General features: G+C 44.6%; 1 protein-coding gene across 5 annotated transcripts in view; it reads right to left on the bottom strand.

The window, feature by feature from the left end:
• Nucleotides 1–297: 297 nt before the first annotated feature.
• The window catches only part of ralgapb (Ral GTPase activating protein non-catalytic subunit beta), a 33,210-nt gene continuing 7,109 nt past the window's right edge, over nt 298–26,398 (bottom strand). Inside the window, exons 3-33 of one of the 5 annotated variants that reach the window (XM_076993360.1) lie at nt 25,466–25,668; nt 24,166–24,332; nt 23,851–24,037; nt 23,591–23,722; nt 23,220–23,398; nt 22,813–22,863; nt 22,119–22,166; nt 21,668–21,715; nt 20,561–20,706; nt 20,051–20,258; nt 16,679–16,880; nt 16,026–16,193; nt 15,524–15,638; nt 15,267–15,414; nt 15,065–15,129; nt 14,665–14,803; nt 13,922–14,055; nt 12,930–13,112; nt 12,594–12,745; nt 12,306–12,493; nt 12,112–12,215; nt 6,287–6,442; nt 5,370–5,579; nt 4,830–4,988; nt 4,434–4,593; nt 4,211–4,333; nt 3,896–4,002; nt 3,484–3,586; nt 2,774–2,849; nt 2,498–2,646; nt 298–2,387 (exon numbers count right to left, since the gene is read on the bottom strand). In XM_076993360.1, coding sequence (XP_076849475.1) covers nt 2,194–2,387; nt 2,498–2,646; nt 2,774–2,849; nt 3,484–3,586; nt 3,896–4,002; nt 4,211–4,333; nt 4,434–4,593; nt 4,830–4,988; nt 5,370–5,579; nt 6,287–6,442; nt 12,112–12,215; nt 12,306–12,493; nt 12,594–12,745; nt 12,930–13,112; nt 13,922–14,055; nt 14,665–14,803; nt 15,065–15,129; nt 15,267–15,414; nt 15,524–15,638; nt 16,026–16,193; nt 16,679–16,880; nt 20,051–20,258; nt 20,561–20,706; nt 21,668–21,715; nt 22,119–22,166; nt 22,813–22,863; nt 23,220–23,398; nt 23,591–23,722; nt 23,851–24,037; nt 24,166–24,332; nt 25,466–25,668 — 4,404 coding nt within the window. In that variant the 3' untranslated portion in view covers nt 298–2,193. Of the gene's footprint in view, nt 2,388–2,497; nt 2,647–2,773; nt 2,850–3,483; nt 3,587–3,895; nt 4,033–4,210; nt 4,334–4,433; nt 4,594–4,829; nt 4,989–5,369; nt 5,580–6,286; nt 6,443–12,111; nt 12,216–12,305; nt 12,494–12,593; nt 12,746–12,929; nt 13,113–13,921; nt 14,056–14,664; nt 14,804–15,064; nt 15,130–15,266; nt 15,415–15,523; nt 15,639–16,025; nt 16,194–16,678; nt 16,881–20,050; nt 20,259–20,560; nt 20,707–21,667; nt 21,716–22,118; nt 22,167–22,812; nt 22,864–23,219; nt 23,399–23,590; nt 23,723–23,850; nt 24,038–24,165; nt 24,333–25,465; nt 25,669–26,398 lie in introns of all 5 variants that reach the window. The other 4 variants (XM_076993358.1, XM_076993359.1, XM_076993361.1 and 1 more) reach the window with 4 other exon arrangements.

Genomic DNA, 26,398 nt, shown 5'->3' with positions numbered 1-26,398 from the left:
TCAATTCCTAGGTGAATAAGGACCAAGATATGATCATCTTCTAAAATGAAGAAACCTGCAAGAAACCTAATGTCTTGACTCAAGGGACCAGTAAGAATAAAATGACCCTATATCTCTCTGTGATTGACTCCTGTCACCAATTAATCTTTCTACTGGCAGGACAATCTGCAAGAATGTAAATCTTCTGATTGAACACTAGTGTTTTCTTTCTTTCTTACACACCCTGACCCAGTCACCCAAACCCACCCACACACACACACACCCCAGAGGTCATGTGAACCAGCACCACAATCAATATATGATAAGAAGTTAATTAAAATCTTTATTTCATTATGTGTTACATTCAATACCCAATGTGTTTCTTTAGGACACATATATGATAGGCATAAATACAAATGCGCGTTCTTTTAATATTTTTTTGTGCCTTTTCTAATAGAATAAGATGAGTGAGCGAAACTTCACACCCTCATATTTACACGTAAAGTCCAACTTTATACAAAGTTGATGCCTTCAATATTTACAGAAAAAAGAAAAGACATCTCTGACCAACCAAATAAAGGTGCGGAGAAAAGCAGTTCATTAAACTCGCTTACAATAAAACTGGGAAGAATCATTGACTCATAATGGAATTTAGCAGTTCTCAGAGGACATAAAAATCAACTTGGTGCATACTTTGAGTATTTGTTAATCGTTTGTCCTATTTGAAATACGTCCAACTTAAAATCATGAGGTGTGTTATTAGGAGCTGAGCCTCGTCCTGATTGGCTCCTGGAGTTTCCTCTTAAGTGCACTGAGGGGAGGGGGAGGAACTAAAAGCGCAGGTTACCCTGAATGAGCGTCATGGGCCAGGTACAGTAATGCAATAACAGTCATTCCATTCAACTACTCTCTACAGTGACCTGTGTTTTAAAAGCTATATGTCGAAACGCATGAAGGAGACAAGATGACACGGAGCCCTCAGTACATGAGAGAATTTCTGTGGATCAATTTTTTTTAGCTATTAAAAAATACAACACCCAAAAAAAACAAACAAACAAACCACACACAAAAACAGGATGAAAATGTCTAAAAAGACCAGTGTTTCTGACATCCAGCAGAAATTGCAAAAAAAGAAAAAAAAAATAGTGGCACCTACATTTAACAGGCAATGTTATAAAATACAATGAAATGAAAAGGAAAGAAAAGATAGCCCTTATGACTAATTGAAATCAGATCTGGATGGATCCCAGTTTAAATCACAGTTAAGATTGGGGGGGGGGGGGGGGGGGGGTGTGTGTGACTGGGTGACAAGAAAAAACAAAATGACGCCAAAACAAAACGACCCAAAGAACGAGACAAGTGAGTCGCAGCACAGGATGAGACGCTACACTTGAGATCTTCGAGGATGACAGTAACTATCAAACATCTGTAAGCAGTGGAGTGTTCAGTAGTTTGGCAATGACTTTAAATATTGACCACTTTGGAAAGCCTTTAAAGTCAAACAACCGTAACATAAATACATCAAATGTAGAGGAAAACAAACAAAAACAAATCAAACATTCTTTTTTCATGGAGTCTCGACATAACGAAGGACTGCGTGAAGTCCGAGTCCACGGACGACGGTCTTGAGTAAATCAGGCACGCAGACAGAGAGAGCGGAACGTGACGCTGAGGTCAGCACGTTGGGGGTGCGCTAAACGACACGGCCGTGTCGATGCGCGTGAAGAATGGGAAAACCACCTGAGTTTGAGAATCAAACGCATCAACACAGACTGGTACTAGTGTTCGCGCGGGCCGGAGAACTTATCGCTAAGCTCCGCCGCAGACTCGAAGCTTAGCGCTGACCGCGGACAGACAGTCTCTGAGGACAGGGTCATGTCTTGCATCTGCGCTTCCTCCTTTCCAGTCTTGGAAAATGTAAAAAACAAAAAAACTAAACAAAACGCAAAACAAAGAAGATCAAATAAAAAAGATGAACTCGAGTAAAGAACTAATGGAAAAGCATCCATTCCAGAGTGAATGTTTTGACCAGCTCGTAAACAGTCACATGGGCAATGAATGTAGCTCCGGACAGCCAAGAGGCGAGGGCTGTTTGGCAAAAGGCTGTTTGGGCCTTGCTCAAGGAAAACAAACAAACAAACAAAAAGCAACCCAGCAATTCTCCATTATGGAAAATACCCCATTGTGGGTGTGTGTGCGAGTGTGTGTGTGTATTTAAGGGTAGAGGCTAGTCTCTCCGACCTCCTGGAACAGTGATGTGTAGAACTCCGGCTCCAGTTGCTTGTTGCGGTAGCGGTTAACGATGTCGGCTATCTTCTGTTTCCGTCGCACGTGGGGGGGGCTGTATGAGTCGCTCTCCAGACGCTTCCTCCTGCAGGCGTTTATCACCGTCTGCCGCACCAGGAAGCCTGCCAAACACCGCAGAGACAGACCGGGGTGAGCGGACAAACGTCCACGCGGCCGCGGAGAGTGACGAGCGGGTCGGGCGTCGGGGCGATACGCCCGAGGCGGCACCTACCCAGAGCTCTCCTGCTGACCACCATGTTGTCCACCAGGGGGATGACCATGCTGAACTTGCCGATGGCTCCGTGAAGCTTGATGCGGAACAGGCCCGTCTTCAGAGGGTGGATGAAGATGACCAGCACGTCCTTCTCTGGGGAGCTGGGCCTGAGGCGGGGGAGCAACAGAATTACGCCGCGATCCCACCCCCACTCCGGACTATACGTCTACAGCGCTGGAGGAAGCTCGTGGAAATATGCGTTGTGTGGTGTCCTGGGCGGAGACGGAGTCTGACCTGGAAGCATTGCTGTTGACGGCACTCTCCAGACCCGTACTGGTCTCAGCCAACAGCTCCGACACAGGGAAATTCTCTATACACACACACACACACACACACACACACACACACACACACACACACATTCAGAAATGGCAATATCGACTCAGGTCACCAAAGGCTCATTTTGCAATTCAAATATAAACCCAGCCAAGCAGTCACAGCCATAACTCAGCCCTCGGCTTATTACGCAGATAAACTAAATAAAAATATTTAAGCTTGTGAACAAATTGTTTAATTACAGAAATTATTCATAAAATTCAAGAGTTTTTTTGGCCAAAAAAAAAAAAAAAAACTGTTGATGGACAGAAAACAGCCACCTCATCCTAATTTGCATATGTAATCTGCCGGATTACGGAACGGCCAAAGGTTTCCTGAGAACAGCCAGCACAGCTGACAGCAGCTAGTAATGTCTAGAGAAGGTTGGTCTATAAAACCTGTCAGTATGTAAAACAGTATGCTACTTTAACAGTATGCTAATTTGACATCAGAATGACTATGCCCTCCTACAATAGCTGCGTGTACAACATAAAAAGTATTAAAAATACCAGCCGATATTCTATGCATATTTAGATACAAGTTTAGAGTACTAGTGTTGTACTCTCTCTCTCCCACACACACACACACACACACACACACACACACAAACACAAACGTTTGTTTTTTACCAATATCATCGTATCTCTCCACCCAGACCACCAGCACCTTCGTCTCGGGGCCGAGCGGCGGGACACTCCTGCCAGACATCTTCTTACTCCTCACCGTGGGAGACTGGCACCAAGAGAAGAGACATTACACGACACGCCCAGCAGAGCAGCAGCGAACCACGCCTCTCGGGGGAGGCGGCCACGAGCCTGGGGGGAGGCGGCCACGCGCTTCGGGCAGTCGGAGTGGCGGCGAAATTGTAAACACGCAGCTTTAATTTCTTTGTTATTGGACAGATCAAGGGGAGACTTGTGAAGTGAAGTCTTCTCACTACACGGAGATCTACTGAGAATGTGATAGGCGGTTTCTGTTACACCACAGGACATGCTGCCAAATTTCATTTAATTGTGCATCCAGTGGTGTGTGTGTGTGTACCCGCTGTGCAGGACCCATGTTGTCCGAGTGGTTGGGGAAGAGCTCCAGTGTGAGGTTGGGTTGTTTCAGTAGGCTGGGCAGCAACTCCATTTGGGAATCAGAGTCCACTGTGGGGAAACTATTTTCAGATGACTCCGCTACACACACACACACACACACACACACACACACACACACACACACACACACACACACACACACACACACACACACACACACACACACACGTCAAACACAACAGTCTATCTGTGAGCGTTCCAGCATCTTCTCAAGTACTACTCTGCACTAAAGGAGGTGAGGAAAGGCGGCGCTGACCCGAGGACTCGGCGAGGGACGGCACCACGAAGGCGATCTCGGTCAGGGCGTCGGCGTAGTACAGCACCTTCCTCTCGCCGTTGAACACACCCCCGCCCGTGTCTGCCACAGACACACACTCGTCTACCACAGCGGGCGGGGCGAGAGAGGGAGCAGTTAGGAACACCGCTCGGGTCGAGAGGCGACCGCACGCGTGAAGCCGGCAGGGGCAGCGCGGCGGTACCTGGTGTGTGAGCACCGTCGGACGTGTTGATGGTCCAGCTGGTGCAGACGCTCCCGGTCCAGCCTGGGTGCTGACCCACGTCCACCGGCCAGCCCAGAGACAGCAGCAGCTCCAGGAAGTGAGGTTGAACATTCACCGCCGACTCCACGTTCCTCAAGATCTACACACACACACACACACACACACACACACACACGTTATGCGTTACTGTGTTAGTGGGACGTTTTAGCACAGCTAATCAAAGCTGTGTCTCCTGAAACCCAACACCATCATGGGTTACTTCCCCACAAAGTGTCAAATCCAAGCTGTCAGACACAGCACACTGAAGCACTCCAATGTCCGTGTGCGTGTCTGGGGCCCAACGCGCCCCCGTGTGTCTGGCGTCTGGCCTCCTACCTCCTGGCTACTCTTCTGCCCAGCCCTCATGTAGAAGATGAAAACCGTATCACAGGGTCGGCATGGCAACAAATCTAGGTAGCCGATGTCATCGCAGAAGCCTGGCATAGTGGAGTCCAGAGCGATGAGATGAGGAGGCAGACGACTGTTACCTGGCTCCTAGGAGACGCCCCACACACACACACACACACACACACACACACACACACACACACACACATTTGGCCTTGCAGGTCACATCTCCATTTTCTAGTTCGAAAGGGCCCACTGTTGCACAGCGTTTCCGCGGCGACACCCAGCGACTCCATCGGCCCGAACAAACGGATGATTTAGAGCCACGCGGACACATTCACAGCCACACGAGGCTGAAGACACGACAAGTTAAAAAAAGGCTGCACCTGAAACACAAACCTGCACATATGCGAGCCAGCTCTAGGGTCCGAGCGCTACAAACGCGCAGCATATTAATAGTAACATGCAGCATTAAAGACGACGTTAATAGAAACACGTGGGGGGAGGCGACGCGGGGAGCTTTGATACCTTGAGGGCCTCCAGCGACAGGAAGCCGAAGTGGGAGAGGAAGAGGCGGGCGGTCTGGAACTGGTGTGCGGGGGGAGGGGGCTTGCAGTCGGTGAGGGGGTCGGGGAAGGGCTTGTTCCTCCACAGCTCCTCCGAGTAGTGCTCCAGGGCCGTCTCGTAGTCAATCTGCTTCACCATCACACCACGCAGCTTATCGTGCTGTAGCTCCAGCTGACACACACACACACACACACAGGGGATTAGTTATGCACAGGCTCTCCTGAACCGCTTCGTACTCCACTGGTTGATGAGTGATGTCTGAGGCGGTGAACACCGCCTGTGAGACTCACGCTCCCCCTCCACCGTGTGCTTAAATGGGTTCATAACACAGGGAGTGCTGCTTTCTGCTGAGATTCTAAGAAAGTAGCTGCTGAGTGTTATCATTCGTCTTTCTCACACACACACACACAGCCAAGCTTTCAACCAAAATCCTCTTGTTGTCCCAAACACGACCCCATAACAGTGAAACTGCACCGCGCTTAATTTAACTCCGTCATTTAAATTCAAATGAACAGCTTTTCGTCTTCAATGTCATGGTGATAATGGCGAAGCGCGTAATTGCACAGGGAGCCAACAACCAGTAGACCATCTCACCGAGATGGAGCCCAAGTGGAGATCGCCATATGGAGAAGTAAACGAGAACTAAATGAGAACAGAACGAGAGCTGCATCCAAAGGAAGGCGAACGAACTGCGTCCCCGCATGTGTGGGGTCGAACACCCAACGTCGTCACAATGATTTCAGACTATAGGACGAAACATGCAGCACTCCTGTCAGTCAAAGAGAGACCCCACCCCATTCGGTGTGGACTAAAACGTTACCAGAGCATAATCCGAACATCCCCGGAGCGGTGGGTCAGCGGCCCACGACCTTTCTTACCTCTTTATCTACTATATCGTGGAGGTCTGGGATGCTCAGGTCAGCTTTCACAAACGGAATCTTGTCGACCTCCTCCGGGAACGGCCTGTGCTTGACGTTAAAGCGAATCCCGACGTCGTTCTTGGGAGCCGGCCGTTTCTCGGGAAGGAAGACCTGCTGTAGGAGGGAGAGAGGTGGTCAGTGTCAAGGGGACGACAGGCGGGGGGGTGGACAGTGAGTGTTAAGGGGAGAGGGACCAGCCAAGGCTGGTCAAGCTACCTGTCCCCAGTGGTGCATGATGGGAAAGGGAGACAAACCAGTAAAAAAAAAACAAAAAAACAAAAAACAAAACAAAACCCCCCACAATTCCCTAAACATTTATTAGAAACACCACCCGAGTGGACGGTCGGAGGTGGCGGCCCATCGGTGGTCGTGCACAATCTGGGCGTAGCTGTCCAACTCTCAGTGGCCTGTGGTCATGTGGGTGTAGTTGGCTGGCTTCCTTCAGCCCAGCAGTGACATTAACACTCCAGCAGCAGTGCGGTGTCTGCTGCCCTCAACACGGCGCTCAGCCGCCGCTAATGCTAAGAGTCACAGCCGAGCTGTGGGTGGAGAACGGCACTTCACCCAAAACGGAGCCAGTCATAATGTGGAACAGAGAGGGCAGACATAGCGGATGGCAACAGCTAAACTACGGCCTGTGAGACAGGTCCACCATTATAACAGAAATTTAGATTACACAAAACGTATGAAAAATGTATTTTAGATTCAGCAATGTTGGGCCTACTGTTTAAATCAGGAGAGTTTGCTGGCCAATCAAGTACAGTAATAATACGGTTGTTAAACCAGGTATTGGTACTTTTGGCACTGTGGACAGGTGCCAAGACCTGCTGGAAAATGAAATTTCCATCTTCAAAAAGCTTGTCAGTAGAAGGAAGCATGAAGTGCTCTAACATTTCCTGGTAGACGGCTGCGCTGACTTTGGTCTTGATATAACACAGTGGACCTACAGCAGCAGATGGCATGGCTCCTCAAACCATCACTGATTGTGGAAACTCCACACTAGACCTCAAGCAGCTTGGATTGCGTGTCTCTCCACTCTTCCTCCAGACTCCGGGATCTTGATTTCCAGATGAAATGCAAAATTTACTTTCATCTGAAAACAACTTTTTCATCTACACCTGTTGTTATAGGTCCACTGTGTTATATCAAGTCAGCACAGCCGTCTAGCAGGAAATTTTTGAGCATTTCATTCATCCCTCTGCAGACAAGCTTTTTGAAGATGGAAATTTAATTTCCCAGCAGGGCTTGGCACCAGTCCACACTGCCAAATTACCAATACCTGGTTTAATAACCACATTATTACTATGCTTAATCAGCCAGCAAACTTGCCTGACCCAAACCACACAGAGAATCTACGGTATTGTCAAGAGGAAGGTGAGAGACATCAGACCCAACAATGCAGATGAGCTGAAGGCTATCAAAGCAACTAAGACTTCCATAACACCTCAGCAGTGCCACAGGCTGTTCACCTCTATGCCACGCTGCATTGATGCAGTAATTCATGCAAAAGGAGTCCCGACTAAGGCTGGGCGATATGGAGCAAAAATAATATCTCGATATTTTTTAGCTGAATGGCGATATACGATATATATCTCGATATTTTTTTCTTCCCAAAAGGTAATAAAGAGGCAGTAATAATTCAAATCTATGTCCCAAATGAGAAGAAGAGAGGCAGGACAGGGCGGAAGTTGTTAAAAGAGAAACTCAAGTAAATTCACTATTCACAGTGTTGTGCGTGAATGAGTTCAAAAGAACGCGTTCATTGAACACGCTCATTTTTTCGTGAACTTTGAACTGAACGAAACACATTTTTAAATAACTTGAACGTGAATTAGTTCACATTATGTGTCATGAACGGTAGACATCACTGTAAATGAACGTTGGAATTTGTTTCCATTGAAAACTGAGTGACATCTGTTTTCTCTTTTGAAACGCAACGAGAGAAATTTTCTCCCTCCTGTATTCTCGCTGGTGCTGCTTAAATCATGAATCACCAAACAGAAATAGTTTTGACGTTGTGTGCGCAATGCATTGTGGGCAACGTAGTGTCCGCATGAGAATAGTTAACATACTGGCTAGTTAATAACATACTGGCTTCCGCACGACGTTACCCGTGATGAATTGCAGCAGAGCGGGGTAGGCATAACACGTATAAGAACGTATAGTGATTTCTAGCTTGTAGTTGTCACGTCTGGCTCCGCCCCCTTCTAGTCTCGTCGTTTTAATGTTTTCCTTGTTCTTTTTACGCCCCTCTGTTTCAGCTGTTCCGTGTTAGCTTGTCCTAGTTTTACAAGCGTATGTGTGTGTGTGTATTGCCTATGTCCAGACTATACCTTGAGGGATCATTGTCGGTTCTTTATCTCCTAGTTGGTGTGTATATGTCCAGACTATACCTTGAGGGATCATTGTCGGTTCTTTATCTCCTAGTTGGTGTGTATATGTCCAGACTATACCCTCAGGGATCATTGTCGTTTCTTTATCTCTTAGTTGGTGCGTATGTCTAGACTATACCTTCAGGGATCATTGTCGTTTCTTTAGCTCCTAGTTGGTGTGTATATGTCCAGACTATACCCTCAGGGATCATTGTCGTTTCTTTATCTCTTAGTTGGTGCGTATGTCTAGACTATACCTTCAGGGATCATTGTCGTCTCTTTATCTCCTAGTTGGTGCGTATATGTCCAGGCTGTACCTTCAGGGATCATTGTCGTTTCTTTATCTCCTAGTTGGTGTGTATATATAGCCTATGTCCAGACTATACCTTCGGGGGTCATTGTCGTTTCTTTATTTCCTAGTTTGGTGTGCACGGTATTCACGCCTTATCTGTGATTCGTGGTTTTGATTAGCTTCGTGTTTGTTTATGGTTAAAGTCTCTGTTCCATTTTCAGGTTCGTAGTGTTTTAGGTTTTCAGTTCATGTTTGGTCTCCGTGTTCTCTAACGTGATATCGTGCCTGGCAATACATGTATGTTCTGTTAGACTTCATGTTCATGTATGGCCGTTACTTGCTTCCCGTGTGTTTGTTCATGTCAGTGTATGTAACAATTAGTTGTACTCTTGTTTGGTCTAGTTTTGTGCCCTTGTCATTTCCGCTGCCTTTTAGTGTATTAAGCGTTAGTTCTCTATTCATCATGCCACGTCATTCGCGGTCCACTCGTGTGTCGTCTGCAAATGTAAGATGTGAAATAAAATCTAATGAGATTGTACTATCTACTTCGCAAGTTCGCATTTGTGTCCACCCCTTGATTGCGCAACAGCCAAATCGTGAAAAAAGTATTTGAATATCTCACAAAAAAAAGTAAAATGAACTGAACTTTGAACTAGTTCATAATTAAAATTGTGAACTTTGAACGTGAACTGTTCACGAAATACTTCTACACTACTGATGTAGCTCCTCGTTTAGGAACTAAATAATTCACAGTGTGAGCACTGCTGCTCTCTCCGCTGTTGGCCATGTTTATTTTGCGCGCTGCACACACAACCTGCGTCCTTGCGTCATAATGTCGCGATATAGCGAAATCCTATCGAATAAAGAAATGTACCGGTATTTTTGTGAACGATATTATATCGCCCACCCCTAGTCCCGACCAGTGTTGGGAACGTTATTTTTAAAAAGTAATTAGTTATAATTACTCACTACTTGTTTAAAAAAGTAACTGAGTTAGTAACTGAATTACTCTATAATAAAAGTAACTTGTTACCAGGGAAAGTAACTATTTGTGTTACAGTAAAAAAAAAAAAAAAGATATATGCCAATGAATAAGGATTTTTTTGAAAAAGCAGCTTTCACAGTCAGTTGAAATGAGTAGATCAGAAAGGTGTTTAACTTTTGATATTTATTGCACATCAACAGACCAGTGCAGGATAAAATCCTTTAAAATCCCAAATCTTTGTAAAAAAAAAAAAAAAAAAAAAAAACCTAAAGTAAAAAGTTACACTATATAAAGTGCATTTACATCTATCAAATTAAATTAAATTCTCTCAACCTGAGACAACTGCTTTGTTCACAACAGAAGTAAACTTAACAATAAAACCTCTATTCTTAATTAAATAAATCAAATACCCAGTCTGGTAGACATCCAGGAACTTCAAGTATTTTCTTAAATAATGTTTATATTGCCACCTTGAAAATGCTAACTTTTCTTCGGCTTGCTCCTGACTCGCCATTTCTGCCTCTTCTCCATTTGGGTCACGTGTCACTGGTGTGCTTCATCACACGTGTAAAAACACTGGCTCTGATTGGCTACCATAACGCTGCCTTAGCCAATCGCTTACTGACTTGTTAAGATAAACAGGTGTTACACCGAGAACTGTGACCTATCGAGATCTGTTACTCCTCACTAGCCTGGGCTGGGGTCCACTCGGATTACTGTTAGTATGTCAATATACAGTGATGGCTAAGTTACCTTGAAAAAGTAATCCGATTACTGATTACTCCTTTTAAAAGTAACTTAGTTACGTTACTGATTACTTGATTTTAAAAGTAACTACGTTAGATTACAAGTTACTTTAATAGTTACATTCAGCAGCAAATTAAAATTTTCCAATACTCACTTTATTGGAAGTGCATTTTTAACAGTAACAATGTATTGAAGCAGGTTCGGTAACTGAGGCAGAAACTGCTTAATCCAAAAATCCAGAGGAGGGAAACCAGTGTCACTTAAAGGGCAAGACTCGCCGTGAGGAGTAGTAGTCGCTACAGTATCTCCTGACATTACGTTTGTGTAGCTGCGCGGTATTATTTGTAAATTTATTTGTAAACGTAATACAAGCGAACTGTTCAGTCAGACAGCTTGTGAAACGAAATACCATTACAATTTCAAGCATTTTAAAGTAGGCAACGTTAGTCAAAATTCCAGCACTTTTCAAACGTGGAACACAAAGCAACATTAAAATTCTTCAGGTAAATGTCCCTTCCCCTGTTTTTGAGGGGTATTTCTTTATACTACCACATATCGTTTCGGGAGGACACTGCAAAAAATGACTTGTAAAACGTGCTCGCGCTTTCACAGGGTCGCGCGCAGCGTTCGGAGTCGAGCGCTACGGTCAGACGCAAAAGTAGAACTGACCAAAAAGAAAGCAAAATATATATTTTTACTAGGGAAAATAAAAATAGTAACGCAGTTATTTGGATAAGTAACTTTAATCTGATTACTGGACTGGAAATAGTAGCGCGTTATATTACTCGTTACCGAAAAAAGTGGTAAGATTAGAGTAACGCGTTACTAAGTAACGTGTTACTGACATCACTGTCAATATATAGTAACGCACCGCTTTTAATGACCAGTAACGTCAACGGCGTTGTAACGACAGGAAAAGTAATTAATTATATTATCCCGTTACTGACAAAATGATGCCATTACCTAACGTTATTAAAAATAACGGCGTTATTCTCAACACTGGTCCCGACCAAGTATTGTGTGCATTTACTGTACATACTTTTCTGTAGCCCAACATGTCTGAATTAAAATCCATTTTTTCAGTTGTTCTTATATAATTTTTTGAGATCATGATTTTGGGTTTTCATTGGCTATAAGCCACAATCAACATTAACAGATATCAGATTCACTTTTTGTACTGAATTAATGAAATAAATAAACTTTTTGATATTCTAATTGATCGCGATGCACCTGTAGCTTATGGGAATAGTAAATATTTATTTTGCTCTACAAATGAATTTATTAATAGTTGATAATTTCATCATGTCTGTAAATACTTTAGTGTTTAGCGGTGTGAGCCCATGACGTTCTGATTGGTTGGTGGTGAGAGGGGCGGAGGGCGTCTTACCTTCTGATTGGCACGTGCTCCTCGAGGCTGGTGGAAGAGCTGCATGGTCCAGGCGTGACGCCCACACATGCCCCGGATCAGCATGGTAACGGACGGAGACGGGTCTGCCGGGACACAACCGCACGCAGCGGTTAGTGCGTGTGCGGTGGGAGAGAGGCGTAGCTAGCGCGCGCGCGCTGCGCTTCATTACTCACTCTGCTCGTTACCCAGCGGCTGCTCCAGCATGGCCAGGATGACGGAGTTGTCCAGGACGAAGTATCTGAAGCTGCTGTGGGAGGTGGACGAGAGCCTGGAGTGTTTGATGAGGGTGTCCTCGTTCAGCAGGCTGCAGGTGGAGGCGGGGCCACTGGGCGACGGGAACGCCCCCAACACCTGCATGATGCTGTAGAGATAATAGATGTGGGGGGGGGGGGGGTAGTGTTTGGGTATTAAACACCTGCAATGTGTTTAATCATCACACATCAAGAAGGTATTGACCTCACCATGACAACGTGGCTTCAGCTGCGTCTTTGACCCTCATGGAAGCAGGGTTATGCTCTTTGTCACCTTTATACCTCACTTCCTGTTCGCTCGTCTTTGACTTGCTGCCCGAGATGCCCAGCTCGACAATCTCCAACACCTCTATGAGACAGTCCTGCCACACACACACACACACACACACACACACACACACACACACACACACACACACACACACACACACACACACACACACACACACACACACAGGGATGAGCACCAACCCAACCTCTCCCCTCCTGCCCTTGCCAGTACCGCAGGTGGGCGTTTTGCGGTGGACCTTCTCGTTCGGGTCGTACCTTCTCGTTCAGCATGTCAGGATGTTCCGTGAGCCACACGCAGAGGCACTGGAAGGCGGCGACGATCATGGAGTGCAGGTCTCGGGAGTGGAGGGGGGCGGGCCGACTGCACTGATGCACGATGTAGCTGCACACCGAGCCGACGGCCCGCTTGCGGTCCGAAGACTCCACGATCGCCTTCACCTAACAAGGGGGCAAAACCACGATGAGACCGGTCGAGTGGCCCAGGCCGGGATCAGCTCCTACACGGCTGTGGTTGCCACAGTTTGGAATTACATCGAACTAAGTGTTTGACTGGCCTTGCATGCCGTGTTCACATCGCTCATCTCGTACCTCGTGACACTGGGCCCTCTCTCGTGTGAGAGAAGAGAGCTCTATTCACTGCTGTAATACCTATCGCCTGTTACTCAGACGACATCCGGCTCTACCTCACTCTGAGGACTAATGATCTGTGCTCACTGAAGCATCTCAGAGCGCTTCGAGGATATAAAAAGCTGAAGGAACAATAATTTTCTCTAATTAAATGAAAACTGCCGTCTCCGAATACAGTTCATCAGAAACCCGGCCGTACGGTTAGGTTCAGCCACATTTTGCAGTCAAGAAAGACTTCCTGACGAATCAAATGTGTCAGGACTTTATCGACTCAATTTCTCTAATCATATCTTTTCATTCATGTGTGAATCTCACAGATTATTGTAATTCGATGTATTTAGGACGTTTTTCTTAGATACTTTACAGACAGGGCAGAAGGTTCTACTCATTAAAACCAAGATGAAAGATCACATCACCTCAGCTGCCCATTACGGGACCCAATTCAAAGTTCCTTCAACGACTTTTAAGGCATTAAATGCGCAAGTCTCTTCCTAAACTGTCGAGTTGAGACACTGTGGCCTGCAGACTCTGTACCGAGGTCATGGAACAGCCCAACACTGAACATTACCACATACGTCGCCAGTCGTCATTCGCTTCAGGCCATGTATGATCCGTCGTACCTTGGCCAGACCGGCGAGGAGCTCCAGGGCGGCCAGCGAGATGCTCATGTCTGACCTCCACTGCGAGTTGAGGCGCTGGGTGACCAGGTGTATGCTGCGTATCAGCAGGCCGGCCGCCGTGTCTGTGTGGAGAGCTGGGATATGACACACAGCACGGCGCGAAGCGCGGGGTTAGTCGCGCACACGCGCACACACACACGGGCGCGTGCACAGGGCACGCCCAAGCCGAGCACGGACGCGCAGCCATGTAGCACCGGCGTGCGCACGCTCGCTCACACGCGCGTTCGTGCGCACGCACGCACTCGTGCACGCCCGCATAACGCGCACAGCTGGGGACGCCGCACTGGCTGAATGCGCTGATGTTCCATCTCACAAAAACACTAATGACTGAAATGACAGTGAGCATCGTGCCATTCTAACACCATGCTTCCAACACAGACAGTGCATCAGCCATATTACAAGTAATTATAAATAAATAAATATTATAAATGACTCTTAGGCTGAAGTACATGCGATACTATGTCAAAAAGAGACATTCAAATCTTTTGCTGTCACCATGCGAAACCTAAACAGCTATCGTGCAACTACAGAGCATGCTTAGCGTTTGCAATATTCGCAATGCAGAAGCTTACAAGAGGAACACACAATGCACAAACACCCCCCTATCAACACCCCCAAACCCCCACCCACCGACCCTAGGGCTGCAGGTGACTGCCACGCCCTGACGGGCTCCGTGGGATTACCGTAGTCGCGGAGAAGGGCCTGGGCGGGTCTCTCGCTGTCCGGCGTGGTGGCCTCGGAACTGCCCGCGCTGGCATTGCTGATGCTACTGTTGTTACGGCTGTGGCTCTTGTCCAGGGGGGGCCCTCCGTCCACGCCTCCCTGCACACGCCGGTCCTCCAGTTAGAGCGCCCAGGCCTGAACCCCCCCCCCCCGCGCCCAGCGTTCACCCAAACCCCTCCCCCCCTGAGGTCTGTGTACAAGACCACAAAGCCTTTAAAATAACAGTACAAACATATCGATGCCAAGGGCAATGTTAAAAATACCACGTTGCAGTGTGTTGCAGTGTAAGAAGATGACAGTAAACACCAACAGACTGTGACTCACTCTCTTCCATGGAGAAACAGCGCGCCAACAACTTACCAGCTCGGCTTGGGCGCCTATAGACTCCAGAAGAGCGGAATCTTGGACTATATTCAGCATTGCAGCTGTGAACAGAACATGATGTACAACAAACCTTAGTTTGACTGTGACGGATCAGAATAATTAAGAGATAATAAAACACACTGAAAACGAATTTAAGCTACCCGAATTAGAAAACAGACATCGAGGAAACAACTCATACCTAGTATCATCTGGGTGTTGATTGGGTCCGTTTCGGTTTGCAGAGCGCCAATCAAAACGTTGACCAATCGCAGCTTCAGGGAGAGGAAGGTCACCGCTTTATCTTGAAGGGAGTTGTCATCGTTGCTAAATTTACCCTCCAATAGAACCTGAAAATAGGATACGGGAGAGATTAGAGGAGCAGTTACTCGGCACGTCGGCGTGTTTCTACGAGTGGAAGAGACCGCAGCAGCAGATAAACCGAGTCGCAGGCTTCACCTCAGATTTGACGTTGCCGAAATGGTGCGGGAGAGGCAGCATAGCGAGCAGCATGTTGATGGAAGCTCTTCTCAATTCAGTGGGGTTTACGTAGGACTTAAATTTGGTCAATTCACTGTAAAAAGAGGATGAAACTTCACCTTCACCGTTGCATGATTCTACAGTAAACGACCAGTTATCTTTTGGAGGGTAGTGGTCCTCAACATATTCCAAAAGCATCTGGAACAAGCAATTAGAGCCACGGTGTGTGCTGCAGAGACGGTCAATGATGTGTGACCAGCATGGCAGCTAGTGTGACACACTCATTAGAGGTGTGTGGAAATTCAAAAGCTTAACGTCATTTAGAGATGAACGTTTGTGTCGGTTGCGGAATATGCTATCTTAAGAACATTAACAGATCCTTCAAACATCCTTCAACGTCAAAAGTTCCAAAGTAATAAAAAAAACCAATACAGAGCCAGGTGTTTTATGGGTGTAGGAGAGGCCTCACGCAGCTACTCACCGATCAGGAAGAATAATTTCCAGTGCAGATATAAAGTATGGAACCACGACGTTGATCCCTTTCAGGTCAGAGCAGAACAGAGGTGAAGAGTTGAGGATAATGCTGGCCAGAACTGGCCTACAGATGTAGTCGGAGATCTGAAGACCCTGGATGAGGACCATGTAGAACCTGGCAGGAACGGAGAGCAGATCACGTAGGGTGGGGACAGAAAAACAAGAAACCCAAACTGACATCACCACAGTCTGGAGAAAAAAAAAAATCTCGTTTGGAAAATTTCAGTATGGTATTAGATGCCTTAAATGTGATTACATAGTCAGGGAGGCAGATCAAATTGTATTAGCACCCACATACATTCAGCATAAGAAACAAGCAAACAACAACAAAAAAATTAACTCATGGAGAGAATGATGAATCTGATTAGGATTCTAACAAGCTTCCGTTCATCACAATATAACAAAACCGTGTGTGCGCGTGTGTGCATGTGTGTGAGAGAGATACAGGCTACTAAAGCTGCCTTACTAAAATTGCCAGGTTTTAAGTGTGGCCTAGTTTAAAAGCACAACCAAACAGAACTGCAAAACACACAAGTAGTGGGCTGTAACTAGAAGCTATTGTGGGGTGGGGGTCCACAATGAAGCCCTAGATTACTGTACCTGGACAAGTAAACAGGCAGAATTTCCTCTCCGGTTTTCTTACTGCAGAAGATTCTACACAGTGTTCCACAAGCCTCTGCTCGACCAGACTCGTAATTGTCGGGGAACTCATTGGCGTCGAACATGGGGTTTGACACCATAGTGTCAGTAGACATCTGAGAGCCCTTCCTCCTCAGCTCAACCCCAGCCTGAGTTGCAAGGGCTGAGAGGGAGAAAAAGAGGGAGAGAGAGACAGAAGAGGACAGGAAGAGATGCAAGACCTAAGTGACTGTTTCCATGGGCTACTAAAAGGGTCTTAACAGGGATTACAGACAAAGAGGTCCACAAACCAAAAACGTCTTTGGAAATCCTGGTTGAACTAAAATCTTTAAATTTTTATGTACTTTTAAAATAATTTAACAAGTCATACTTTATCAATATAGCATGATCATTCGTGTAGCTGTTTTTAATCTTAAATTTGTTATTTTGTTACGAATTCTATGCTCATTCATGATATGCAGCAGAGTTACTTTGTAACTTCTAATGAAACTGCATTTGAAGATGACCTCAAGAGCTAGTTTACTAGCACTTTAATGAAACCTGTGTGTTTTAATGAAACCTATGTAATTTTGAAAGAAAAACTACACAAATTCCTCATACAATAATGGCTGTTGATCGAGTGAATAATCAGTCAGGGAAGAAAAAGAAAACAGGAAAAAGATAAGCTCTCCTGGTCAGCCTCCCTGTTAACAAACACCACACTTTGACAAGAGATTTATAAGACAAATGTTGAGGAAAAAAACTACTGTGACTCAGCGTCTCCAAATAACACATCAAAAGGCACAATATGGCTGAAACATACTTCACACACATCCACGACATGCAGAAATATTCATACAAAACTTAAAATAATCAATATAACAAACCAAAAATATAAATAAAAATAAATCAAATGATAACAAAAAAAAAAGCTACAGAATCAAAGCACCAGGCGAAACTGAGGACAACGTTGGCTGTTGTGTTTCTTTGGAGAAGATCGGTTAGTAGAGGTCCTTTAGGTGGATGGTATGAGAAGGAACTGGTTGTATGATGGCAGGTTAAGTTGCATCCAGAAACGAATGATCAATTGCAACAAACATTCTCTGCCCTTTGCTGGTGACTTTACCTACGATTGTTTCAATGAGGAATTCAGAATATTTGTTGCATTTGAGCTGATGACATTTGGGCAGCAGTCACTACACTCCCCGGACCCGTAATACCAGAACCAAGCGGTGTATGGCCAAATCTCTTGCCCCAAGAAAACAATACTGCGACAACAGAATATGACAGTGTCAAAGCAAAACATAAAAAGAAAAGAAAATTAACAAAATAATTGCAACTGGTAAAGCTTGTGTTCCTACTTACAAGATTTATAAGAAAGAAGAATTTGGAAAAATGTAGCTGCAAGATAGAGATAAAAATGGGAACAAATCAAATAACAGCAGTAACAGAGAATTAGAAACTATGAAGAATGTCATAATGGTCCTTTGTCTCGCAATTTTAGACGCTCAAGATGCTCACAGCTATGTAGGAAGTAAAGACAGTGGCTATAAGAGGACACTGAGCTTCAAGTGTTCATCATGCATGAATAAAAATGGAACAGAAACAAGGCAAACACAAGATGGACGATCAGCCTGCCTAACACTTCCCATAATCCAACCTCATCCCAGACATTCATCTCACAATACTTTAATGAAGAAGACTTTTATGGGTTTCAGTCTCTAAGGAAATTTAATTGATTTCATAAAATATACTAATTATGCTAAATTTGTCATTCCTTATAACTTTTCCTTATTACACCTTGATTAATGAGAGCACATCAAGAGCACTAGATATAATTTGCTGTCTTTGACAACTGTGGTAATTTTCACATTTTTTTGTCAATTTCTACCACCAGACTCATCACCAAAAATAGAAATATTTTACTGATATTCGAATGAAAACAAATCGGAGATTCATATACCTGACAGCCCGAATAAAAGAAAATTAAGCAATTTGGCCAAAATCAAATTTACGCTTTGGTCTACTTACGCTTCTACACATTTTATTCTAGTACATTCTCTAAACGTTGCTTCTTTCTGCTTTAGTTTTTTTTTTAATACTAACATAATAAGTAATGAAGGTGTGCTGACACTAATTTGATACATTAGGATAAACACAGGTCCAAAACTTCACACCAGTTTCAAAGGACCTTATTAAACTAAATAATTTTGTAAAATGTAATGTTCAATTTCCCATTTACAATTTAATTCTACTGTAAATTGGAAGACACCCACAAGCTTGCATGAAGTGATTATGGGCTAAGAAAGAAAGAAAGGTCTCCTCTACGCGTCTAAGATAGTTGCGCAAATTACATTCAAGCTTTCAGCTATGCAGTGTAATTGTGTTCCTTTTTATAGATAAAAGTCTCCTTACTGGACTCTAAACACCAATTAGTCTGTATTACATTACATGAAGGCACAAGTCTGAGGTAAATATCTGAGGATATTAGGCAAGTATCTAGTGTAGTGCATCTCTATATCAATTACTTCCATTACATGTAAGCAATGCTAGCCAGTAATTTTTTTTTTTAGCAATGGACATATATTGGAGGACTGACTGTACAATGTTCTGATTTTGGTCAGTTTCCTTTAAAGACACTTTATGCAAGATTTTGTTAGTTTATCAAAGCAGCACAAAGTTCATCCCATCACTTTGCTATTTAGGTTTACCACCATGATGGGCATTCAGTGTCTGAAAGCTGCATTAAGCAACGATTATCAAAAAAATGGCTTTTTACAGAACACCGTTTTAGCTCTCCTACATTCATCATTATATCTCTTCACTAATCTCAAAATGATCTTACCAAGTTTTCTTTAAGTCTAAAAGGTTTCATGGCAAACGAGAATCTGAGTAAACATCTAGTGTAGTACCCCACTTAATCCCTAATCCATAAAAAATCTCCTAATAATCCCTAGTCCATAAAAGAGCTCCCCAAGGCCTTAGTTTTGTCAATATATGATAATTTAAGTAACTCCTTCCTGGTTACTTATGGATAGAGGGATTTGAGGTTCTAGGAGCTATTTTTTTTTTTTTTTTGTATATAGAGATATTACTACAGAATACCCACAAGGTACCTTTGAGCTGTTGAATGCTACCATGGCTTCACAAGATTAGTGGTACCCTCATATCACATTTGAGAAAACAATCTTGCAGGTAGGAATAGCCTATTTTGTATAAGAAAAAGGAGAATGGAAATAAAAACAGTAACAGGAAAAGAAAGGAGATAAATGGGGAAAGTATATGTAAAACCAAATGTTTGCAAGAAGTAATTCCATGTAAAAACTGTCAGCCCGTACCAGTAAAACATCTTACCAGTCATACTGCTTTCCCTGCTGAGGCCAGAGTGGAGTTTGCAATGGACCAGCGCGGCATCGAACAGCCACTGGCCAAAGAGATTTAGCACACTGTTGACCTTTGGCCTGGTGGGAGCAGGCAGGCGTCGAGGCTCTGAGCTCGTCTGGTTTGGACTGGAAAGGGGAGAGCTAGAGGACGGCTGATGCGAAACTTTGGACTGGCCAGTCTGAAAAAGAAAAAAAAAAAGCAACAAAAAAAAACGAAACAAGTCACACACACGCTTTGTTATAGACTTTACTGTATGATGAACATACTCTTTGTTATAGACTTTACTGTATGATGAACATACTCTTTGTTATAGACTTTACTGTATGATGAACATACTCTTTGTTATAGACTTTACTGTATGATGAACATACTCTGTGTTATAGACTTTACTGTATGATGAACATACTCTTTCGACACTTCACTAGTGTTCACAAATGCTTGGTTACGGCTTAGATCACTGTTACTTTGTCAGGTTGTTACCGTGGTTGCTTTGCTGGTAGTCTTGGTAACTGCTGTGGGTTTGTGCCTTCGAGGGGGCGTGGTGTTGGTGGTTGTTGGGGGCGGAGGCATACTAAGTCTGTTAACAGGAGTGGGCGGGGCACTGTCTGACCGAGGTCTGGATATACCTGTGAGGGGAAAACAAAAAAATAACAGTAATAATCCAAATCAAGGGAAAATGTAACATCCAGAGTTTTACATCTTTACAATTCCACCCTGATGCCAAAATTGGTCTTCAGTCTTCAGCACTTCACAAGGAGATAAACCCGTCACCTGACTGGATATTTTAGACCAGGCCTGGACACACAGCCAGCACCTTTCCAACCCACAAACATGTCTGACCATCAGCTGTACACATCATTTGAGCATAGCAATTGTCTGCCATCTGAAGAGAAATTAATTATAACAAAACAACCCCTGAAAGGAAGGTATAAGAGAAAAGGTGCAAATCAAATGTAATCAAATTCCATTTCATGCTTTTTACCTGTTTAAAAGCCATGAGACTACATGCAAACATGGAATTTATAATGTGTAATATCTTTGATCCTGAACGGTAAGTATTGATTCGGTGAGTACAGCAATCTGATATTGATTATGTGTAGTTTAAAATATTCAACACAGAAAAATGGTCAGGATGGTTAGGAATCGCACAAACTATACCACTGCTGAAATATAACAGCACTGTGCACCTTCCTCAAGAACACAGCGGGGTAAGAACACAGTGGGGGGAGGCCGGAGAGGAGCCTTTCCCTGACGGGGCATCTCCACGCTTGGGGATCGATTTTGTTCCCCCTTGTACTCCACTGAAGTTGTATCATCTAACCATAAAAAATGGCGTCCATTAAAAGAACTGCACATCCACTCAGGTGTGAACCCTTTATTGCCCAAGAGATCAAAGGTGCTTTAGGTGTAGCAAGTCATACGTTTTATAACACGTCCATGATTTATTTTATTTATTTTAAAAACACTCACGCATGCAACACTTTTAACCACCCAATTATACTCAAACCCAAGCAGGATCCTAGGTAAGCAAAGAGCTCTCATATGATTGGTCAGGAGCATTTAAAAAAAATAAAATAAAAAAAATACCATAAGTTGGTAGCCTGTCTCGAAAATTGTTCCTAGATACAGCGACACCTAGGAACAAACAGGGTTAGAAATGCACACGTATCAAAACGCATCACACAGAGATCATCGTCAGAAACATCCGATGCAAAGATGTCGAAACAGATCAGGGATGGGAACCCAGAAATTATGTTTTTAATTTATTTCTTTTAAAAGAAATTTACTTCTTTTTTCCTCCCGCCTTTGTTCAGTTGCAGTTTCATTGATGTTTCTCATGATGTACATCCCCACAGCCTCTGAGACTACCATGATGCAAAGTTAGACGTTCTGACTGGTGCACAAGAGTAGCCTCAGAGGAAAAGTACATACTACACCCCAAACTACGCACTACACCCCAAAAAAATCGGGTCCGACATGACTAACCAGGCATGTGGTTAGTCACTATCTGATTAATTGGGTCAGACATAGTGGGTACCTAGAGAGGGAAGTCTCTCCCGAATATAGCTCCTAGGTACCGTCGTTCCTGAGGGAGAAGAAACACAACAGTTCCACCGATGCAAGATTAAAAACCCAGCGACCAACTCAAGATCGGGAGGAGCCAACGCCCTTTGGTCATTTGTAACGACACATTACCAATCAGTCCGCAAAAGAGCAAATTGGCTTGTGAGAGCATAAAGTGCCAAAAAGAGGAAGCAGAAAGTGATTTCGAACATCCGTGATGTTAGCACCCCGGAACGCGTACGCCTCCTGATTACGGGCAAGACGACGGGGGGTCAGCTTTAAAAACGGCATGCTGGACACAGATTAAAAGCACCGCAACCCACTCAAGACTAAGAGGAGCCACCGCCTTTCGGTCTTCTGTAACGACATATTACCAATTAGTCAGAAAAGGCTAGACGTGCGTAGATGTGAGGTACGCGTGTCTAGACGACGGGGGCTCTGGTATGAGCGTAAAGCGCACTGGTGCGTCCTACGTCAAGCGGTGGTGTTACTAGCTACTTGCTCAGAGGTTAGTAAGATAAGCTACTGCCATTTAAAAAAAAAAAAAGCAAGCAACGTCAACATTGATTTCATCAGTAAGAAAACTTCATCTACTGGGCGTATTACTGAACCTCTACAGGCCAGATTTGAATCATGGGACAGGTGAAAGGTGTACTTTTTCTGAGTACCATGAGAGGGCAGAGTTTCATGACTCTTGTTTTTCTTAAAAACTGCCACACCTAAAAGAGGAAACAGAATCACACTGTGGTACAGATCATGCATGATGACATGATCAAAACCTCCACGTTACAACAACATACATGCCCTTCAACACAGCTGACCTCAGAACACTCAGAGCGCTATACCCAGTGATGGAAACATGGTGAGTGTAATAAATGTGGTTTTCTGGGTGTAACTCAAGAATCACCCAAGGAAAAAAAAACCTCTAGTAAAGACAACATACTGGGGATAAAATCTTAATGACCACACTTCATATAAACAAAGCTTCGACCTTTTTTGTTTTTATATATAGAAAATGAAACCAATAAACGACCAGTCGACATTGCCGCGGGTGAGAAAGGCGGGTGTGTCGTACCTAGGAACGCGTCCACCAGGCAGCTGACACCCCTCATGGCCCTATAGAAGATCTGGGGCAGCTGTTTGAGGCAGGGGTGCTGGATGACCTCGTGAGGCACACTGCTCACCCCCAGCAGCTGCTCCTGGAACTTGGGAGTGGAGCTGACGATCACAGGGTTGCTCAGGTCCACCGGATTACTGAGAGGGTGGGACACAGGAGAATTAGCGGCTCCACTCGGGGCGAGCCCGGAGCAAGCCCACACGGCTGGCCTCTAAACCATCAGCTTAGGAAAGGGTGATGACGCTTGGTAAAAAGAAAAGGCTGGCCAAGAAGCTACGCCGATCACTCGTGGGGGGGGGGGGGGGGGGGGGGGGTGTGTGGCCGTCTACCTGAGCATGTGCAGGAAGCGATACCAGGTTTGGGCCACGCAGTCGTTGTCCATCTCCGTGGGGATGAGACTGGCGTCCTCCTCGGGCACTTTGAAAGGAGGGAAGGATGGTCCATAAGTGAACCTCAGCAGCCTGAAGAAAGAAATACAAAAAATTAATAAAAATCACACAAACGGACGTTATGAGGCTAAATGGGAAGTCTAGCTGTGGTTGTCCTAGTCCACTTCAGGGCAGTGAATGTGGGTCACACATCGGGGCACCTGGAGGTGAGGGCGGAGATGACTCGGCTCCACTGCTCCACCACTGGAGGGTGGTGTCTCCAGTTGGCCAGCATTTCCCTGGCCGTCTTCCAGTACGGCGGGGTGGGGAAGCAGCGTGTGCAGGCCAGGAACCAGACCTCAAACAGGACACTGATCAGCTTCTCCGCTAGCTTCTCCGCTATGCCACCTAGACAGGAGCAAATCGGCACGCTTACACGTGGTTTAGAAGAGCACTTTAGAGCCAAAGACGGTGGGCGGAGCAACCACACACACACACACACACACACACACACACACACAACCCCGGACACTGACCTCCCACGGTGGGCGGGGCCAGCAGCGTGTCGTTGATGCGGAGCAAGAAGAGAAGAAGCACCTCCCAGGTCTCTCGGGCCATGGAGGAGGAGTCTCGGGCCAGCTTCTGCACCGCGGCCAGCACCTGCTGACACAGCCTGAAGTGCATCGGGCTGAAGTGCTCGGGTCTGAAGGACAAACCAAGAGGAGAGGGCTCGGTTTTCACCTTCAGATGTTTTATTATTTTATCATCATACTCAAATTTTATATCAAAGCAGATTTTGAAGACCTTTCATTAATGTTCAGTTTTATTTGAATTAAAATTACTATTACTATTAATTCATGCACTGTACAGCTAAGGTCTTTTCTGCTGGACTATTGTCAATAAACATTAAAGCTGGGATAGATCTTGTTATTCCAAATCTAGATTTAAACTCAAAAGATGGGAAAAGCAAAGAAATATTTTGTGCCCGCATTATAGCAATGACTAAACTGAATGAAGAAAATTCACCTGTGCCTGGTTTAACAAAAACGATCAGACAGACAGTAATGTTAGCTGGCTGGTCTGATCTCCAACTGTTTGAGTTACTCATTCATTACATCCACAATACTGTAAATTCTGTATGGTGAACCTGCAACTGTTTTCCACCCGTTTTGGTATAGACTGCGAGGCAAAGAGATGCTTCAGAGGACGCCTCGCCATAGAGCTCCGGCCCAGAGCAGTTAACTCCAGTGCCAACACTGGGATTACCAACACAATCTCCTGCATCTTCATACACGTACTCTCATAATAGTACTTCGATAATCTGCATGCTTAGTAGATGGCTAGTTATGTAATATTTTATGTTTTTGAGAGTTGTGAAACTTTTGAAACAGCCGTTTTGCACCTGAAGCATTAAAAATATATGTACATAAACATGATGCCAATTCTCAATTTACTAATTTTAATAGTAATATACCCTTGAAGACCTTCCGGTTCGGCTACAATCATGTGCCTGTGCACAAATAAAATCTTGTGCATTTTGGAACTTACTTTGCCAATCTCCATGTTTGCTGCAGGCTACCCAAAAAGTGAAGGATCTTAGCTGTACATCTTAGCTTTTATGTGTCCTCCTAAGGCTGTACTAATTACAAGCTTCAGTGGGGTCATCTGTCTTAAATCCCATTAATTTCTTTATATGCTTCTGTCAGGAAACTGAAATTAGTTCACTGCAGATAATGTATACGTTCGGTCCCTGCCGAGATTAAAAGCAGGATCTTTTATCTGTCTCTCTCTTACTCTCTCACACCCACCCACCCACACACACACACACTTTCTCACCTTGGTAGGAAGAGGTTGTGAAGGTGTTTGAGGATAGTTTGGACATAAAGGTTGGGTTCCTTAACTATGGGCTGGGGTATGGAGTCTCGGGGTGACACCAGGACCATGATCCAGTCCGTGTAGACGTCCACACACAGCTTCACCGTATCTCCATCCAGAGGAAGGGTCAGACCGTAACACAGCACCTCCATAGTCCATTTCACCTACGGTTGACAAAAATGCATTAATCCATTAAACTGGTAAATGTTAACGCTTGTAATTGCTAACGTTAAACACCGTTGAACAACAGAAATCCTCGCAGTCTCAGGCAATGCTGTTTGTAGACAAACAGCAGCTACGCCTCCTCTGACGACCACTGACAGACACAGTGCAATCTGCAATACAGCCACAGCTACAGTACAGCCACAGTACAGCCACACACTGCAAAACCTGTACATGAAGCCATATAACAGTAGCAGGTCATCCGGTGCTTTGTGAAGCCGAGCAGGTCTCAGCTACAACGAACATCTTGAATCTCGCATCTTGAAAATTAACAAACAATTAACAATTAAGAAAAAAAATATTCACAAAAACCTTCAACACCTTTCTGGGGTATTATAGATTAGCGGTTTTACATTAGGATTTTTATACTAAGCTGTTTGCATTATGGGTACATATATTAAAGTGTATTCAGACCATTTATTTAGGCCAAAACATGCCAATCTGATGGCCTGTCTGAATTCCATATAAACTTTAATTAAAAGAACATGTTAATGAAAATAGCACCTGAGGGAAAAGTATTCCTTTTCTTTCGACGTCCTCTTTCCCACAGAAAGAAAGAAAACACGCTAGCTAATTGCGTAACTAACTAGATGGGTAGCTACTTATTTTACCACATTCATCATGGTTCACCACAGAAAATCCCCAAAAGAATCTTTAAACGCCCGCCCTACA

Source organism: Brachyhypopomus gauderio, unplaced genomic scaffold (genome assembly GCF_052324685.1).
Source record: "Brachyhypopomus gauderio isolate BG-103 unplaced genomic scaffold, BGAUD_0.2 sc111, whole genome shotgun sequence".
NCBI classification, from domain to species: domain Eukaryota; kingdom Metazoa; phylum Chordata; class Actinopteri; order Gymnotiformes; family Hypopomidae; genus Brachyhypopomus; species Brachyhypopomus gauderio.
Note: the sequence above shows the minus strand (reverse complement) of the source record. Positions and strands in the feature narration are given on the sequence as shown.